General features: G+C 35.8%; 1 protein-coding gene across 1 annotated transcript; it reads right to left on the bottom strand.

Moving 5' to 3' along the window:
* Window positions 1-9,194: 9,194 nt before the first annotated feature.
* LOC104213630 (probable LRR receptor-like serine/threonine-protein kinase At3g47570) lies at window positions 9,195-20,070 on the bottom strand. The gene is made up of 5 exons (XM_070165687.1): window positions 19,296-20,070; window positions 11,620-11,835; window positions 9,544-11,529; window positions 9,293-9,459; window positions 9,195-9,251 (listed from the first exon to the last, which is right to left on the bottom strand). The coding sequence occupies exons 1-5, from the start codon at window positions 20,059-20,061 to the stop codon at window positions 9,195-9,197; spliced, it is 3,192 nt and encodes a 1,063-aa protein (XP_070021788.1). The 5' UTR covers window positions 20,062-20,070.
* Window positions 20,071-20,882: the final 812 nt, after the last annotated feature.

Raw genomic sequence — 20,882 nt, 5'->3', positions numbered from 1 at the left:
AAGATCAAACTTCAGCTGAACAAGAAAAGACAGATTTGGACTCGAGGCCTGATACAATTTAAGAACCTGAAGAAAATGAAAACATCAAAACAACAATTGAAGAGCTCGAGGCAGTGATATTATTTGAGCAATGGCCTGAACGGAAGGTTTATGTCGGAGCCAATTTAAGCTCAGACATGCGAGGTATGATAATTGAATTTTTAAAAGCTAACGTAGACTGCTTTGCTTGGTCCCACGCTGATATGACAGGGATACCACCGGATGTGATGAATCACAAACTCAATGCGGACCCCTCTTTCACACCAATAAAGCAAAAGAAAAGAAAGCAAGATCCTTTCAAGAACCAGGTGATTCAGGATGAGGTCCAAAAATTATTAAAAATCGGATCGATCCGCGAGGTAAAGTATCCTAATTGGTTAGCTAACACGGTGGTCGTACCCAAGAAAAATGGTAAGTGGCGCGTTTGTGTGGATTATACCGATCTAAACAAAGCCTGTCCAAAAGATTCTTTTCCTTTACCGCATATAGACCAACTAATTGATGCAATCGCAGGTCATGAACTTTTAATTTTTTTAGATGCATACTCGGGATATAATCAAATTAAAATGGATCCTGGTGATGAAGAAAAAACTTCTTTCATCACAGACAGGGGGACTTACTGTTATAAAGTAATGCCCTTTGGTCTCAAAAATGCTGGGGCAACCTATCAAAGGTTGGTCACCAAAATGTTCCAAGAACATTTAGGGAAGACAATGGAGGTATATATAGACGATATGCTCGTCAAAACCCAGCAGTCTCTTGATCATATTTCTCATCTATCTGTTACATTTGAAATTTTGCGAAAATTTAATATGAAACTCAACCCAGAAAAATGTGCATTTGGAGTTGCATTAGGTAAGTATTTGAGTTTTCTTGTTTCTAACCGTGGTATTGAATTAAATCCTTCTCAGATCAAAGCAATAGAAGAAATCCCTGATATCCTTACTAATAAAAAGGAAGTCCAAAGATTAACGGGAAGAATTGCAGCTTTGGGGAGATTTATTTCCAAATCCTCAGAAAAGTGTTTTAAGTTTTTCTCTGCACTCAAAAAGCAAGATCATTTTGAATGGAATGAAGATTGTCAACAAGCCCTTAGAAATTTGAAAGCTTATTTGTCAAAACCACCGTTATTGGCAAAACCAAAGGTGGGGGAAAAGCTTCTCATCTATCTGGTTGTATCTGAAGTTGCGGTAAGTGCTGTTTTAGTCCGTGAGGACCAAGGTAAACAATCTCCTATTTATTATGTAAGTAAGTCCTTATTAGATGTTGAGACATGATACCCGCAGTTAGAAAAGTTAGCATTAGCTTTGATCATGGCATCTAGAAAATTAAGACCTTATTTTCAATGTCATCCCATTATTGTAGTTACTGCTTTTCCGCTTCGAAATATTTTGCATAAACACGAACTTTCAGGAAGATTAGCAAAGTGGGCTATAGAACTAAGTGAATACGAAATCATCTATCAACCCAGGACCGCTATAAAATCTCAAGTACTAGCTGATTTCGTAGCTGATTTTAGTCAGGGGATGCATTTAGAAGCAGAAAAAGAATTACTAGTTTTTAATGGTGCAAACCCGGGGACTTGGGTTTTATTCACTAATGGTTCATCTAATGTAAAAGGGGCAGGCCTAGGGATAGTCCTCGTACCACCTACGGGTGAGACTATTAGACAAGCTACAAAATGTCACTCTATAACTAACAATGAAGCAGAGTATTAGGCTGTAATTGCAGGTCTACAATTGACACGAGAACTCGGCATAACACAGATTATAATCAAGAGTGATTCTCAACTCGTAGTCAATCAAATGCTGGGGACTTATACAGCCAGGGAGACGCGAATGCAAGAATACCTCGCAAAGGTACGGGAGTTAATAAAGCAATTCCAAACTTGGAAAGTAGTGCAGATCCCAAGAGATGAGAATGTAGAGGCAGATGCTTTAGCTAATCTCGCATCTGCAGCAGACGTAGCAGACGATACAAATGCTTCAGTCATACATTTATTTCATTCCGTTCTCGAACCTGATAAAAACGAGGTAAATTTTAATCATTTAACATGGGATTGGAGAAACGAAATTGTTGCCTTTTTACAGCACGGTACTGTGCCTAATGACAAAAGAAAGGCTCACGCGCTTCGCAAAAAAGCTGCTCGATATTGTTTATATCAAGGAAATCTTTATCGAAAGATGTTCGGTGGACCACTAGCAAGGTGTCTCGGACCCTCTCAAACAGAATATGTGATGAGAGAAGTGCACGAAGGACATTGTGGAAATCACGCAGGGGGGAGGTCACTAGTAAGAACATTAATTCGCGCAGAATATTATTGGCCTAAGATGGAAGAAGAGGCAAACAGTTTCATGTCCAAATGTGATAAATGTCAAAGATACGGCAATAATATGCACAGACCAGCTGAGTTACTACACCCTGTTATAGCCCCATGGCCCTTTATGAAATGGGGAATGGATATCGTAGGTCCACTTCCACAAGCAAAAGGTCAGGTAAAGTTTTTACTTGTACTCACAGATTATTTCACTAAATGGGTAGAATCAGGAGCATTTAAACAGGTACGAGAGAAGGAAGTTAAAGACTTCATATGGCGAAATATAATATGCCGCTTTGGATCACCAAAGAAGATCGTGTGTGACAATGGACCACAATTTATAGGAGCTCAAATCACAGAATTTCTTCGAAGTTGGCAGATTAAAAGGATAACGTCTACGCCATACCATCCAGTGGGTAATGGACAAGCGGAATCCACTAACAAAGTCATTATCAACAACTTGAAGAAGAGTTTATAGGATTCAAAAGGTAATTGGCCTGAGGTGTTATCTGGAGTATTATGGGCTTATCGTACAATGACAAAAACAAGCACTGGAGAAACACCATTTTCAATGGTTTATGGTGCGGAAGCCTTAATTCCAGTTGAAATAGGTGAACCAAGCACACGGTACGATCGGGCAACGGAGGAATCTAATAATGAAGAGATGCGGGTCAACCTTGATTTGTTTGAAGGAAGAAGAGAAGCTGCATTGATAAGAATGACAGCACAAAAGCAAGTAATTGAACGATATTACAATAGGAAAGCACGCCTCAGATTTTTCAAAAACCCTAACTCATACCAAATGATGAGTCACAACCTGCAAGGCAAAATGGAGTATTCTTAATTTCCCAGCCCAGGGTTACAATTAATCTGATGGAAATACACACGAGTTAGACAGTCTTCATCTATAATCGCACCTCCGAGTCCCGTATATTTTTCTGTTTCAGGAAAAGGGCCAAAGTAAAATAAATAAACAAGTGCTCGAGGCTTCATACTTAACCGCTCAAACACTTGGGGGACTACATATTATACACAGATATGTGTAGAAAAACAGATACGAATATCGAACAAAAGTCGGCCACAAAGAGACAAGTGTTGAGAAAAAGTTACGAAGTCTTCAACATTCATGAGAACAATAGAGTCATCTCTCAAACTCATAAACAAAGTCACCTCTCAAACCCTTCTTAATATATAAAGATAGGGTCATGACTATGTACTGAAACAGGTTATGAAGAAAAACCTTGTTTATTCTATGTTATGTACAAATCTGTTACAAGAAAAACAGTTACGAGAAAGTTGTAGATGTATTGTAATACATGTAATAGTCAAACACTTGTTAAAGTTCATGAATAAAAACTTGCCAAAGTTGTTTCATACAAAACATGTGTATTCCTATTTCTTTCATCGTATTATAACACCATTATGAAGTTGAGACGTCTTCTTCATTAAGTGTCGATAAAATAAAAGGGCCCTCTTTTATAAGCCTCATGTTGATAATCCATGAGAAGAATCATAAAGCATTTTAAAAGGATAAAAATGCTAAGCTAAAAATGCTAAGCTATTGTATAAGTCCTAGATAAATAGGCAAGAATAAAATATATAGAAGTACCAATAAAAACTTCTTAATATAAAAGACTAAGTGCAAACTTAGTCAGCAAAATATTTGTTTTTTACAAATGCCCCATTATGATAACTGGGGACTTCATCAAAAGATCCCTTAAAGTTGCCAAGGGATAACACCACCAATTAATAAAAACAAAAACAAAAACAGCAGTAAAGTTTGAAATACATTCAACTAGTCACTGAAGGGGTTGGAACATCAGAAGTTGCAATTTCATTTTCAGGAGCAATTTCAATTGGGCTTGGAATGTTGAAATCACCGAGGGAAGCAAGAGTCACGGGAGCTTCAGCTTCCATGGACTGTGTCATAGAAGTTTCATCCTCGGGAGTCGGAATTGCAACTCCAATTGCCGCAGTAGCCACTTCTTCATTTAAAAGCTCTTCCGTTCCAGGAGCTTCAAGTGCAGGAGAAGGAGTATCAACATGTTGTTGACTTTCTCGATAGTGTCTAAGACTTTGGCTAATTCAGATTGCAAATCAAAGCTTCCCTGAGCAGCTTCCATCAAAGCATCACGGCGAGATTTCAGGAAAGCCCAACTTACCTCTATGTTGAAGTTCTCCTCCAGAAGTCCATACTCCTTTTCCCACATAGCAAGATCATTCTTCAATATTTGATGTTCAGCTAAATGGGAATCAAGGGAAGCTTCAAGGGAGGCATGAAAACTCTTCAAAGCTTGAATCTCGTCAGAGGAGGTCTGTAAGTCAGCTTGAGCTTGAGTCAAGCTTTGCACTAATTCTCCTGCATACTCTTCTTTTTTGGCTAAAAGTGCCTTAAGCTCCCTGACTTCTTCACTAGCCTTTGATAATTGTTCTGACAATGAGCACTCCAAAAGCTCTTTATCTCTTTTAAATTGGCTTGAAGAAGCCTTAGCAGTTGCTAGTTCAGAAGTCAAACCACGCTTTTGCTGCTCCAGGAGATTTCTACTTTCTTGCAACTCCTCTATGGTCCCCTGAGCATTCTCAAACTGTTCTTTCCAATTAGCTGCTTCAAGCTGGGCTCCCCTGGCTATTTCCTCGGCCTCAAGGATAGATTTTTCAGACTCACGGGTTTTTCTTTCCAGAAGGGAAATTCTTCCCATCAATTCTGTACCAATGAGGTTAGCCTACAGAGAGAACTCATAGAAATGAGGATTTGTAGATTAAAAACAAAAAACTTGTTGGTAAAGGAAAAATACCTTCAAAGTAGAATGAACTATGTCATTCATCAGAGTCAGTCAGTTGTGGCTATCCATCTTCTTCTTCTCAATATCTCTGATTAGAGGCTCGAGCCAAACATCAGCTCTACTAGTCTTTCTCAAAAGGCTATGGTTGGCAGGAACTTCAAGAGTAACACTTCTCATAGCCATGGTTCCACTGCTAGAACCCGCCTCTGTATGCTGAACAAAGGGAGAAGGAGCAATGGAAGGAGGAGTAGTAGAAAAGGTAAACACAGTAGCAGGAGTCATAGGAGTCAAAGTAGGAATGGAAGGAGAAGATGTAGAAACCAACACAGGAACGGAAGCAGGTGCAGTTGAAACTGGCAAAGGAACGGAAGCCCTCAAAGCTGGTAAAGAAATACTGTCAGTTGGCAAAGGAATGGAGGAAATAGGAACGAATGAGGAGAGAGGAGCTTCATCAAAAACAGGGTCGAGCTCGCCGCTCTCAAAACCACTATCAAAAAGACGCCGAGTTAATTCATTAGTATCTCTTGGCACGGTGTCCTCGTCAGAATGAATCAAAACAGGTTCGGTGGATGAGGTTTGAGCAGGGGTATCTTCAATTTCATCACTATTAATGACTCTTCTCCTAACTCTTGGCCTGACAATTAAAGAGGTATCTTCCTCTTACTTATTCTCAGAACTTTCTCCTATAGTTTTCCTTTTGGGAAGCGAAGCTCGAGCCTTGTTCAAATCAAGTGCAGCATTAGGAGACATGCGAATGGCCATAGCTACTTCAGCTGTCATTCCTCTAACACCAAATCCTGATTAAAAGAAGGATACATAATCAACATTGAGAAAAGGTGCTTAACATGTAAAAAGAAAAAAACGTGTAAAAAGGGACATACCATGTGTTTTCACCTTCCAACCATGTAAAGAAGAAATTGATTTCCAAGTTCTTTGATCCTTAGGAGCAATCTTCAAAATTGAATCTACCCAACCACGAAAGTCAGGAATAAGTTCCACATCTCCCATGGTTGCTACAAAAAAACCAAAAAGGGACGAAGTTAGAAAAAGAATCGGAATTCTCAAAAATAGGTGCGGTAAATAAAAGGAAACTTACGTGAAAAATTCCACTTCTCAGGGAAGGGAATATTTGTTTCACCAAGCAAGTCTACCGTACGTACAACAACGTAACGGGTGTACCATCCACGATCTCTGTCATCTTCAGGGCTTACCAAAACCTTTTTGCTTCTTGCAGTTAAGGTAAAAACCCCATGGCGCATTAAATTGGGATGGTATAAATGAATAAGGTGAGAAAGGGTGAAGTTGACATTGGCTTTGGCAGATAAGTATCTCAGACAAGTCACTGCTCTCCACACTAGGGGGCCGACTTGGGCCAAACAGATTTTAAAGAAATGACAAAAGTCAATAATGACTGGGTCAACCGGAGGATTAAAATCCAAAGTAAAGGGTTAAGTATAAACAAAAGAGTAACCACTTCTAAAGGAAGAAATTCTTTGATTTGGGGAAGGAATTGACATTCGAAGACTATTGCTCCAGTTACAATCCCTTCTGATGGTAGGAATTGTAAGCTCGGTCACTAATGAAGGATAAGTGTCAGCTTTTTCTAAATTTACAATTTGCTTTTGAAGAGACGTTCTATCACTCCCAAAAGACAAATCACTGGGAATAATTTCATCGACTAAAGGTTCTTGAGAAGAATCAAGGATTTCTTTACCTTTAGAAGAAGGGGTCTTTGGAATAGAACTCCCGATACTAGAAGAAGAAGAAGCATGACCAGATAAACCACCACGAGCGGACCCTAGGCCCAAGCTCCTCTGCCTGCCTCCTCTGCCTCTCCTATGTCTTACGGGGGCATTGGGGAAGTGATCGAGAATTGGAACTTTTCTAGGGTTAGGGTTTGGAGATGACATTGTTGAAGAAGGATGTACTAAAGGGGAGAGAAAATACAAGTAAGTAAGAAATTGCTTGTTGAAGATCTATAAAGAAGAAGGTAAACGAAAGAGGGTTAAAAATGCTTATAATGACAACCGTCAAACTTAGAAGTGCAATGAAGGAAAACCTATAATAAAGGCAACTATCATTTCATGAGGAGTGTGAATGAAGAAGTCTCGAAAAAAGGGGGTAGAATTGCAGAATCAATCAGAAAGTGACACGTATGTAAAGCATTAAATAGAAGGGACAATTGAAGCGTCAGTATTTTCATAACATTAATTACGACAAAAATTCCCTTTTTATGAAGATCCACTTCCCAATTATTTAATTGATAAATAAATGGAAAGTGGGGGACTATCTGTATTGGAAAAAAACTAAATTTACATTGTAGGTGACGTGGCATGACACGTGGACTGGTCAAATGGTCAAAAGACAATAAATAGCCAAGAGGCACGGGCGACAACAGATAAGGGGAAAAAAAGCAACATAGGTGTGGACTGTTACTAAAATAGGTACGAGTCTCGTACCTATTCGAGTCATTTAAAGACCGAAGATCGGAAAAAGTTGAAGATACGAATCTGATGACATAAAAGAGTCTAAATACAACATTAAATATCAAATACGTTAGAATATTTGAATTAAATAGAAATGATTGTGTAACGTTTCTTTTAATGTCATTTATTGTTCATAATTGCCTCATTAAGACAAAGGCATTACATCTTCTCCTAGAATCAACTATAAAAGGAGAAGGACTCAACATCTGTAGTGACACGAAATACTATTGAGATCTTACTGAAATACAAAACTATTTACTGCTTTACCATCATTCTCAAAAATATTTTATTTTCGTCTCCTGATTATCAGTAACCCGAATTTCTTTTTAGCTTTGACCAAAGACTCAGATTTTTGGTTAAACAGCATCGTTGCATCAATATAAGTGGTGCATATTAGAACTGGTTAAAGTAATAAGTTGATAGCTAATTAATCCGTAATACTTTTCGAGGAAGCACGACAAAAGAATAGTAATAGGTAGAAGCAGTGGTAAGAACAGAGGCGGATGCAGGGTGAGAGTTACGGGTTCAATTGAACCCATAACTTTCAACGCGGAGTGGAAATTTATCTGTAAAAATTCATTAAAATTGTAAAAATAATAGATTTGAACCCATAACTTTAAATATATAATGGGTTCAATATTAAAAATCTTTAAAATTAAACCCATAAAATTTAAATACTGGATTCGCCTCTGGGTAAGAAGGCCCATCTCAAGTGAAGAAAGCCGAGAAAACAAAGAGGAAGAGCACTATGCAAGCTTATAATTAAGCAAAAGATATTGGGGACTATATATATCATCTTAAATAGCTTTCTCCTGCATCAAATTGTTCGTCTCTGAACTCCATAATGGCTGAAAGTGCCATTTTGCTACGGAGCAGTTCGTCGGCTAGGGCATTTTGAGTTTGAGGGCGTTCCCATGGTCCAAAATGGTTGAATTTCTGCAGAGCTCCACATCTGGCCACTGTTAGCTGCTGCGAGTTATGTCTCTGTCTGTATATTTGGCCTTTTTTATTAAATTATCTTACATGCGATGCTCATTTGTATTTTCATATTGAAAGGTTACGGAGATATGTTAGGTAATGGAAAGTCTTTCCCGTTGCTACATGAGAGATACAGAGTATAACATGCCATGGAGTAGTATATTAGATTGGTTAAAGAACTAGGAAAAGGAAAATAGTTTAGTTATTATGGTTATGCACAAAATTGCAGTATAATGTTTATATTCTTAAAACAAATACGGATCATCAAGCAAAAGAAAACGGTAGACAAGCTATCAGCGGCTTTTCATAACAGTAGTCTCCAGAGTTGTAGTAACTTGTTGTGAAGCATTATGTAAAGAGCTTCCATCCTTTTAACTTCCAATAGCCACACAATTACCTGCAATAACATTTAAGGACAACTACTGATGGTTAAATGCTACTAAACTTTATAACCTTTTCCCCTTCCAGAACGGATATGGAAAGTACCTGATGTCATGTCGTTAGGTCATTCAATAGCAAGAATAAAGCTTCTGTCTGATCGTTTCCAGTGCTGCTACAACATCACTCATGTTCATCCTTTCAACGGGAATATTAGTTGTGCAATTCATGGCTAACTCCATGATAGATGACACACATTGTAGCTTTTGACTTAAGTTTTGTTCATCTAGTGTTAGTAAGTCAGCATCTACGAGATGGTGCAACTCATCAGGAAGCGAATTTTGGACAAGCCTTCTCAAATTTAAATCTCCCGTGAACATTTCATCATTAGGTTTCTTCTTGGTAAAAGTTTCCAGCATTATGATACCATAACTATAAACATCAGACCTCTTGGATATAAGGCCTTCCAAACCATACTCTAAAAATAAATATTAAAATGTCAGCGGAAACACTTATAACACATCAATCCATAACTTCGTTATAAGTTAAATAAATGATTCACCTGGAGCAATGTAACCAATTGTGGCAAAGGTTGTAGTATGAGCAATGGATTCCTCCTTAGTTAAAAGTTTTGCAATGCCAAAGTCAGTCAGGTGACCCACCATGTCGTTGTCAAGTAACACGTTGCTAGGCTTCAGATCACAGTGAATAACCGGTACTGAGTAACCATGATGGAGATACTCCAGAGCAGATGCAACATCGACCATGATATTCAATCTTTGCATTATGTTTAAACAATAATCTCGAGAATAAAGCAACTTGTCTAAGCTCTCATTTGGCATGTACTCAAGTATCAATGCTTTAAAATCAAAGTTGCAACAGCTGCTAATGATCTTGGTAAGATTTCTGTGACGAAGATTCCGTAAAATTTCACATTCTCTATCAAAGGTTTGAAATGTACCTTCCATCTGCACATTGAAAACTTTAACAGCTACTATCATTCCATCTGCCAAAGTTCCTTTATAGACACAACCAAAACTTCCACTACCTAGCAAGTTATTTCTGTCAAAGCCCAGAGTTGCTCTTTGAAGTTCATCGTAAGAAATTCTTTGTGGTGCTACCTCAGGTAACCACTCATCTTCAGCATTGACTGTTTTACGCCGACGCCTCATCAACACGAAAATTATTGCTGAGGCAAGCCCTATTACAGAGATCACTGAAGAGGCAACTACAATCCATAATAGTCTTTTTTTCTTTGAATTAGAATGATTCTTTGAATTAGAAGGACAAGCTGGGACATGCTTTTGAGGATTACCACACAATCCTTCATTCGACGTGAAAGACTGATAAGGGAGATGAACAAAAGGACCTCCATTCGGAATTTCCCCGTGTAACCTGTTGAATGAGACATTAAAGGAGCCTAGGTGCTTAAGTTTCTCTAATGACTTTGGAATCACACCAGACATATTGTTATATGAAAGATCCAATGCTTCTAAACTTATGAGTTTCCCAAATGTCTCAGGAATAGATCCTTCAATTCTATTATGAGCCAAAGATAGTTGAATCAATTTCTGTAAACCTCCCAATGTACTTGGAATGTTGCCTGAGATATGGTTTCTGGAAAGATCCAAAAATATTGTGGCCTTGAGGTTTCCAACTTCTAGGGGTAGAGAACCATTAAAGAAATTAGAAGAGAAGTTCAGCGTCATGATGTCTTTGAGATTCCATAGACTTGAGGGTATGCTAGAAGTGAAGTTATTGGAATCAAGATAAACCTCTCTTAGGGAAATCACATTCCCCAAGCAACTAGGAATATTTCCCCACATTTGATTTTGTGAAAGGATTAGCATGCCCAACTTTGGTAGCTCACATAGATTAGTTGGGAAAGGACCACTTAATCTGTTTGCACCAAGTGAAAGCCGTTGAAGGTTTTTCAAAGAACTTATTGTTTTCGGGACAATTCCAGTAAACTTATTACCATCCAGCGCCAAAGTAGATACATTTCCCAAATTTCCGATCTCACTTGGAATATTGCCTTTGAGGTTACAGCCTACTGCCACAAACGTTTCAAGAGAAGAGAGATTGCCGATGGATTCCGGAAGCATTGCATTTAAAGGATTGGAAGACAATATCAATCTTTTCAAGTTTTTAAAATTTGCCAAAGGAGTAATAACGCTCGATTCACTTGTGAAGGAGTTACCGTACAAGTTGAGAACTTCAAGTAGTCTTAAATTTCCTAGAGATTCAGGAATTGAACCCGTAAATTCATTATTAACGAGGCTTAGAATTGTAAGCTTAGACAAATTTGAGATGGAAGCAGGTAAGACACCATTAACATAGTTTCCATTCAGAAAAATTTCTTCAACATTGGGTAACCCGTTGCCTATGGTGGAAGGAAGATTACCTGAAATGTGGTTACGGTCGAGGTCAATACTTACAAGAGGTGAGATATTGAAGATGCCAGTAGGGATTGACCCATTAAAATTATTGTAGGATAATGAAAGCTCCTCCAACTCTTTAAGGTTACCGACTTCATGTGGAATTATTCCTGCAAAATTCAGTAACATAAGGATGAGTAGATAGAAATATCCATAAAACTGAAATTCTAACATGATGTGAATTATATATTTTTCCATACCTGTTAGGTTATTATATGCAAAATCAAGCCAGACAAGCACACTCAAGTTTCCAACCTCTCTTGGTAAAGGTCCTTCAAGCATGTTATCACCCATAAATAAATATTCAAGTGATGAAATGTTGAACATGCTTAAAGGGATTGGGCCTGTTAATTTATTGTTTGCCATGATTAAACTCTTCAAGTTATGAAGATGACCAATCTCTTCAGGAATTGTCCCTGTCAAATTGTTAAAACAAAAATATCACATAAAAATTCATATACTCTATACAATAATACTCATAGAAAACCAAACCAACCATATATAATTCAAAAAAAAAACATATATAATTCATTCGCAGTTGGCATTAGTTGAGGTAAAAATCATTTTGGAAGTAAATTTATACAACTGTTATAAATAGAATTATATTTATGGTGAATGTCTATATTTATAGAGATTGTAGGGTTCATTACTTGGTTGATAAGTCACTCTCTCCCTATAAATAGAGGGTTCTATTTCATTGTAATTCATCCCAAAATCAATAAGAATTCTCTCTCCAATACTATAATTCTTCTTTTATTATTTCATAACACGTTATCAGCACGAGACTCTACCGTCTCAACTCTCCAATACTATTCTTCTTCTTTTATTATTTCAAAACACGTTATCAGCACGAGACTCTACCGTCTCAAGAAGATTAAGCAAATATGGATATCTCACAAAACAAACTTGGATCAAAGTTCAATTGTAAAAATATTTGTTTAATTGATTCATGTACGACACATACAATATTGAAAGAGAAGAAATATGTAACACCCCCAATATTTTAAATGGGGACATATGGGACATTTAGTAAATAATTTAAGTTTGAAGAAAAAAAAACAACTAACTAAAAAAAAGGAATTTAAAATAAAGGGCCAAGCCCATTAGTGCAATTGAATAACGAAAGGTTTAGAAAGCTTTCAAAAGCTTTCTGAAGCAAAGACGCAGAAAGCAACGGCAACAAAAGAAGAAGAAGAAGAAGAAGAAGAAGAAGAAGAAGAAGAAGAAGAAAGCTTTGGGCAAAGGCCTTAAGAAGAATTGAGAGTTGAAATTGAAAGTATTAAAGCTCTCCTTCGACTCAAGAGGTTAACCTTCTTCCCCTCATCTGTTGAATTATTTCACCGCATCGATGCAATTTCATGTAGTACAAAAGAATTCAATATCAATTTTCTCTTATATAAAAAGAAATATACAATTACTATGGAGATAATGAGGCTATAAAGGTTTAGTTTAAGCATTGATAGGTCTAATTTTAGAGGAATAAATTATACTAAATAGTTTGAAATTGATAGAATTATGGACTAGTTTTATGATTAAATATAAATCCACAAACTAAGACTCAAACATGAACCCCGATGATTGGGTATTCTAAATTAGTGATGGATTTTTAGCCTAAATGAGGCAATTAACATGAGATCGATATTATGTAATTATAGATTGATTGGAGGAATTTGTACGAGTTGCTTGAGGTGAAGCAGTTGGTATTTCGGCATGAGTACTATGAGTAGTAACATTACCTCAATTTGTATTTCTACAACTAGCATGATCTACATATTATTTTAATATGAGCATGTTACCGACTGATTTGAATCTGCATGTGGGACAAGTCCTTTACTCGATATGATACTACTATATTTATTTTAGACGATTACAGTTATTCTAAATATTCTCATTGTTACTGAATACGTTTTACTGTTACTTGAGATAAGATTTACCGTTATTGAAACGAAATTACATGATTTGATAAAAATCGAAATGCCCTATATTGTTTTAAAATATTTTTTACGAGTATATACGGATTACAGAGACAAGTATAAATGGGAGTAAACATTAAAGGATCCCGTAGCTAACGGCGGGTTCGTTAGACCTGGTGCACCTTGTAATTACAAATTACCGTTATAGACCCCGCTAGTGGGAAGGTAGAACTAGCATACTGTTACCGACTTCCCTCGAGTAGGGACTACCTTATATTTGACTTCTTGCGAAGAAGTCCACTGTTATACCGATTACATGATCCGTTCATTGAAACCTCCCAAATGTGAATATTGATATTATACAGTGGTTACCGAGCTTATTACTGAACTGTTAATTGTATTATACTACAAGAAAAACATGATGAGACTGAAAATTATTTATTGTTTCTGAAAGATTTTGATGTTATCTGTTTGAGATATTAGCATATTTTCTGACTTGTCCCCAATAAAAACGGTTGTGGTTAAGTGTTATTATTCACTGAGCTAGCGACTCATTCCCCGCTAATTTTTTTTCCAGAGACAGTAGTTGACGCAGGCGAGGATTTCGTTAATTAGAGCGCACAAGTTGATAGTTCTTGGTGAGCCTCACACTTGTTCGCGTGGGCGGAGATTTTATTTATTGTTATGGTCTATTCTTTGAATTCTTAGAGTCGCTCCATAGTCATTCTTTTAGTGTCATGAGTATTATTTATTTATTATAGTCTTATGCTGAGTATCGTTCTTTATTATCAAAGTTGGAGATAAATTAGTATTTCTAGTGGTTAGTTGGTGATTTAGTTATGGTGGAGACTTGTATTAGTTAATTGGCAAGTTGTCAATTGTTTGGTATGATATTAGGATGTTTGGTTGTTGATTTGAGACAGGAAAATTTTTGGGATGGTCCAAAAACAGGGGAAACTCTGCCCGATTTTCTGTAAAATTACCGATGAGGCTTACTTGGGAGCACTTACTCCTAAGCGCTGGTCACAATCCTAAATTGGGTCGTGACAAAATATTTCTCTCATTTAAATATGTGTAAGGCAGATGTTACTATAATTTCTGGTAGTAGTAAATTAATTGAAGGTTCTAGAAGAGCTACCCGTTTTATTTTCCAATTTGTACTACATAAATAAAAGAATGCAACAATTAAGTAGAAGTTTATTGATATAAAAACCCATATCATAATAAATTTGAAGTTTATTGATAATTGCACGCGTCATGGTGTAAACCTGAAGTTTATCAATTTTGATAATTTATCCAGTTGGCATAATTGATTTAGCCATGATGTGCAAAAATAAAAGAGAATTCACATGGGTAAATATGAACTTTACGAATTCTCTTATATTGCATGTTCTCATTAATTAACTTGACCAACTAAAATTGGGATTGAATCCCATGAATACTGGAAATATCAAAGGTGAATATGGGCCCATTCACCTGCCATGTATACCACGCAAGATGCATCTATGAGATGGTTACATATGCGATTATTATTAACCTGCAACCTGGTGTTTGCGAGACAACTGCTCAATAATTTAATTTAGAGCATATTCCAGATTTTTTTATTCAAGATAGTTCATCTTGATAAGTTGGTTTACATCACAGTTGGTTTAGCAAAATGATTTATTGAGTGCTTCCACTTAATAGCTAAACAATTGCTTATGAGAACAAAGTTATCTATATCAGTTTTATATAGGTTATATACGAAAGTAAATTACATTCTCCCCTCACAAGTGGTTCGGGGTCAGGAATCAAATAATTTCATCTTATTATTATTGATGTGCGGTGTATATTTTGATTAATACCATAACGCACAAAGATGAGTTTTCAAAGTTGAGAAAACAAGTTAGTTTTTCTAACATGAGGGGGAGACAAGATAAACAGTTGAGAAAATGTTACGTGAAATGAATTATTATGTGTACATCTAGATCCTCGAATAAAATAATATGAGCTTGAAGTTCATAAAAGGATAATTCATCTGCAATATATTGCAAAGCATGCCAGACGCATTTGCTGACTCAAAGAAAGTAACTATATTCTCATTGGAAATGCTTATATTAAGTCCTAGAAGGACAAAGTCTATGGTACGCTTAAACCATATAGACAAATCGGTTTCAAATAAACTTCTTGATAAATAAGATGAGCAAATGATCAAAATAATCATAATAAAGGAGGCAAATGATCTAGAAGATTACATGATATAATACTTCATAAAATCTCATGAGAGATTCAGGTACCTGAATATATGAATGAAGAGATCTCTATTTTATGTCTTTATGAAAAAATATTGGAACCGATATAAAATATTTGTCGACGACATCTATCATAGCGCTAAGTATAGATGAGTATCTTAAGTCTATCGAATATAGACACAAAAGTATTGGCCAAATGGAAGAGACACAATTCAAATAGAATTGATTCCATATGAAAGACATATAGTTTTGGACATATAGTTTAAATACTTGAAAGTATAAAGTCAATGATATGTGCAATCAGTTTTCGATATCTTATATGTCTAGCATGACATGAAAACTTGATATGCATCTAAAGTCTCTTTAGATGTCTTATACTTAACTTATATGACAATCCATGAAGGATTTAAGTTGCTTAAAGCATATACAATTCTTGGTGCTGAAGTACCATATCCTAAGTGCAATTTGTGCACAAAAGTATCTTGTTATAACTATAAGCATGATAATATGATAGCAAGAGTCTTTACCCCTATGTGAAGATATTGAAATGACGATTCCAACAAGATCAGATGAAGACAATACGTCTTTCAGGGATGATGATTTCAAGGGGAAACAAATTCGTTGAAGTTAATATGGCTGATTTGTTTATCAAATCTCTACCAACGATATTTTGAAGATGGTGCACAAGATTGAGATGCGAAGGCTCAAGGATGTGAATTGATGCTCTCCTCAGGGGGAGTGAATGCGCGTTGTACTCTTTTTTTCTTACAATATTTTGTCCCACTGGGTTTTCCTGGCAAGGTTTTTAACGAGGCAACCAAAAGGCGTATTATTAGATATGTGTACTCTTTTTCCTTTTCTAGAATTTTTTTCCCATTGGGTTTTATTTTAGTTAAGATTTTAACGAAACACATTATCTGTTGAATAGACATTCAAGGAGGAGTATTATAAATAGAATTATATTTATGATGAATGTCTATATTTATAGAGATTCTAGGGTTCATTACTTAGTGAATAAGTCACCCTCTCCCTATAAATAGAAGTTCTATTTCATTATAATTCATCCCAAAATCAATAAGAATTCTCAACCCCCTACTTTTCTCTCCAATACTATTCTTCTTCTTTTATTATTTCATAACAACAACAATATAATTTAGACTTAATACATATTTTACCCCCCGGCATGTAGCCAAATTTCTTCTGCACACTCTTCTTCACAAGAAGCTTTTTACACAAAAAACGTTTCACCAAATATATGTAATACACACCAATTTTACCAACAAATTGTGCGTGTGAATAGGTGGAAAAAATCGTATCTGGAGCCTTATTTAAGTGCCACATGTCCAAATTTTATTCTATTTGTTTTAATTTTTGGAAAATATATTATCTTCTTCGTTATAACCAGGTTCCTTCTTCACAAGCTCTAACGATGGAGTCTGGAAATTTCCTCAACAAATGGTTCAAAGCAGTAGATAGATTTCGGTTCCCAATTCTAAGAAACAAGTATTATTCGTTCTCAATCAACAAATATTCGACAATAATCTGGGTTTACAAACTCAGATTTCAAGTTCGAAGGGCCATCAATGGAGGTCTCGAAGCTGGAACACTCCAAGCCTCTTTCAAACAAATAACCCCAACTCATATTTCAATCAAAGTCCAAACTGCAAAACTCTCTTTAAAAATCCCCATTCCCCATTCCCCAACTCAAAAGCACATAGAAAATGCAAAGAAAAAAATCAAAAGGAGAAAATCCTATCAAATCATATGGAGCAATTTAGTAAAGTCGAAGAGGATGTGATGTTTTTTTCCAGACAATTGATTTTCTACCCATCTCTGTTCTGAGGTTTGGGACGAAGCACCTATATTCGGAAATGGAATTTGGGGACTAGGGGTGAAACGATTGAAACAAAAACTTCTTCTTTTAAAAAAATAAAAATAACAGTTGAAGACACGTGTCATAACCTTATTAGTGTATGATATTCACCTGCTCAGTGATCAAACACAAAAAGTTGTGTATATTAGACATACTTGTAAAACGGATAGTATTATACTGAACATTGTTCTTGATAATGGCCTTTAAAGCTAGTACTTTAGACCACTAAATTTAAGTTTTTAATTTCAATCGTTGGTTAAATTGAGATCTTGATTTAATTAATATATCCGCTTTCATAGATTAACTTCGAAAATTTTCCAATGTCTTAAACTAATTCAATATACCAAATTAAGAGAAAGTCTGATACGTACAAGCATATTAGATTTCAAATAAATTCATTCTCTATTTACTTTGACGAAAAGAACAGAGCGAAGTAATATATAGTAGTTATTTGGGGGTTATAATTAATGGTTGAAAGTGTTTCAAGTGGAGAACAATACACATAAAATACACAAAACTACGCATAAAATATCATGGTACAACCATGAGCCCCTTGGTCATACTCATGGTGCCTTGACCTCCCATGCGTCCTATCACCGTGTCATTTGGTGCGTAAATTGACAAGTACACCCATGTCTATGTAGCCCGCACTCGCACATGCACGCATGTAATGCCCATAACGCGAGTACTCATCAAAGACAAATTTTGTATTTAAACTCTATGAGTTCAATATTTGATGTTCTCATAATTAAATTTATTTTATTTATAAAGTTATGAGTTTATATCTACTACTAGTTTTTATAGTTTTGGTAAAATTTTACATATAAATTTATGTTTCCCAATTAAAGTACCAGATTCAATTGAATCTGGTACTCCTATGGTGCATTCGCCCGGGCACTCATGTGCATTTTCCATATAATTTTCTTGTGTATATTGTGATCTTGACATTAGATTTTAGTAAGATGCTGACAATCTAGAACCCGTTTGGATGTGCTTGTTTTAAGTTACTTTTAAGTCATAAGTTAAGAATTCTAACTTTTTGCTTTTGGTTTGTTTTTTGTTATTTTATTTTTACTTTATTCAAACACTACAAAATAGTTTAAAGTAATTTTGGCTTAAGAGTACTTAAAATAAGCCAATCCAAACGTGCTCCTAGTCTAGCTAGCGCATTATGCGGGCTTCTGGTTGGTGAAAAGTAATCACACCAAGGTCGGTTATTTTGTCTTACGTTGCCCTTCCTCGGCACTTCACTTCAGGCAAGTGCAACATAAAGCAAATTAAATTTTACAGGCATAACAAACTTCCCGGGGAAATTGATTTTCAGCAGAAGGAAAAATATGTAAAAAACTTAGACATCAAGTTTAAAGAACGGGGCTCAATTTTAAGGAATAAAGTTTTCATTTCGACTATAGTTTCCTCAAGTTATAATACTACGAGTTCATAGAGTAAAGGAATTTTTACAACTATCAAGTTACGTAAAAAACAAATGAAATAGCAATCTATAAAAAATAGAAATCTGTATATTTAAGTACATGCTCCTATGAAGTATAGTTGATGACAACTAGCTAGGATACAAAGCCAGAGCAGAAGCAACTAAACAATTAGTGAAAACAAGCATATTTTTTGCTCTTGTTGTTCAGAAATATTTATTTGCTTAAATAAAAGATTGGCCAAAGCCTTCCGCTCTCTAAAATAAGCATTTTTATTATTAAAAAATAAAATAAAATACACTTTTAGCTTCCAAGAAGCTTGACAAAAATAGGCTATAAATTTTATTGCAGTGTTAGAAGTATAAGTTAAAATCCAATCCATAATACTACGAGTAAAGTTAAGCTCCGAGAAAAATGATAAACACATACCTTGTAACTTGTTAAATCCAAGATGTAAATCTTGCAGCAGCTCCAAGTTACCGAGTTCTTTTGGAATTTTTCCAGCAAAGTTATTTTCAAACAACCATAGGAGTTGAAGTTCGGAGCATTCTGATATGGTTCTTGGTACCTCTCCGCTTAACATGTTGAAGCCAAGTACAAGCTTTTGCAATCTGGGAAGGCGACGACAAAAATCAGAAGGGAAATCACCAGTTAAACCAGCTTTTCTGAGATCCAAAAATTTTAGTGTTGATATGTTGAATATGGAGAGCACATTCGAGCCATTTAATTTATTGTATCCCAAGTTCAAAAATTTCAAACTCGGAAGAGTGGCTATTCCTATTGGAATTTCTCCGGTGAAGTTGTTGTAACTAAGATTAATGGCTCTCAATTTTTGCAAACGAGTGAAATCTGGTGGAAGTTCACCCTGAAAATTGTTGTAGCTTAGATCAAGTGAAACAAGAAAAGAAAGGTTGCCAAGTTGTGGTGGGATGGTACCATTAAATCCCATGTCTGAAATATTCAGTTTAATCACTCTGTGATGACGAGCGCCACAAGTGATTCCAATCCAGTTACAAACAGAGGTAGAGGAAGACCAGTTTGTTGAAAGAATATGGTAAGGGTCTGAAGTGATGTGGGCTTTCAAGGCTAGAAGAGAAGATTGATCAGTGCTTATATTCATGGCTAAGCATGTTTCTATTATGTGAAGAGATATTAATAAAAATGCTAGAAGCTGAAAAGATGACGCTTTCTCCATTATTGATAACCTCGTTTTCTTTGAGTACCATGAAAGGAATTAATGCTTTTGCTGGTTGGATTTTTGCAGCAATCTAATTTATACGGGTTGGAAGAACTGATTAATTTTATATTGAGAAGATAATGCTAGCTGTTCTTTATTATGGAAACTAATTAATTAAGAACATATAATGTTAACAAAGTATTTAAAAAGGAGTTGACAAATATAGTCTAGATCCGGTACTAAATGCTAACACGTGAAAAAGCATCTTCACCACCTCTTCAGTCATGTTACATCCAATAACATATGATATTATTTAGGAACTTCATTTAATCCTTCAATCATCGGTCAACTATTTCATAGGAAGCATACCCAAAGAAATTGGGAGCTGGTAACAATTTAACTCAGCACTTAGCTACTAATTAAGACGTTGACAATTGAGAAGATGGACTTGTATTCTATTCTTTACATTTTCAACTTTCTGACCTTCAAGAAAGGAATCCATGAAGATTGAAAGTTTAATTGAAAGATTTTTTCCGGTAAAATTCCAGAAAAATTGATAGATTCACCTACTGAAGATACTAGGTCTATATAATTATTGGCGTATTGTCGCTGATTCAGGGTAGTGGGAATTTTACTTCTTTTTAGAAGCTAATTAAATCTTAGAAAGAAGTTGTTAATAGGTCAGTCTCGTTACTGCATCCTTGCATCAACATAAGTTGTAGCACGGGATGCGGGTTCGGCCGAACCCAGTAGCTTTTGTTCAAACCATATATTTGTCTTAAGAAATCAATTGAATATGTACAACTTATTAATTTTGAATCTAATAACTTAAAAAGATT

The sequence above is a fragment of the Nicotiana sylvestris genome, chromosome 2 (genome assembly GCF_000393655.2).
Source record: "Nicotiana sylvestris chromosome 2, ASM39365v2, whole genome shotgun sequence".
Lineage (NCBI taxonomy): Eukaryota > Viridiplantae > Streptophyta > Magnoliopsida > Solanales > Solanaceae > Nicotiana > Nicotiana sylvestris.
This window is presented reverse-complemented; position numbering and strand designations above follow the sequence as displayed.

Coding starts and splice junctions, on each gene's coding strand:
- LOC104213630 (XM_070165687.1), bottom strand. CDS start 20,061: ATGGAGAAAGCGTCATCTTTTCAGCTTCTAGCATTTTTATTAATATCT. Junction 9,460..9,543: donor AATTGGTTACATTGCTCCAG/GTGAATCATTTA, acceptor ATTTATTTTTAG/AGTATGGTTTGGAAGGCCTT. Junction 9,252..9,292: donor CTGATGAGTTGCACCATCTC/GTAGATGCTGAC, acceptor ACAAAACTTAAG/TCAAAAGCTACAATGTGTGT.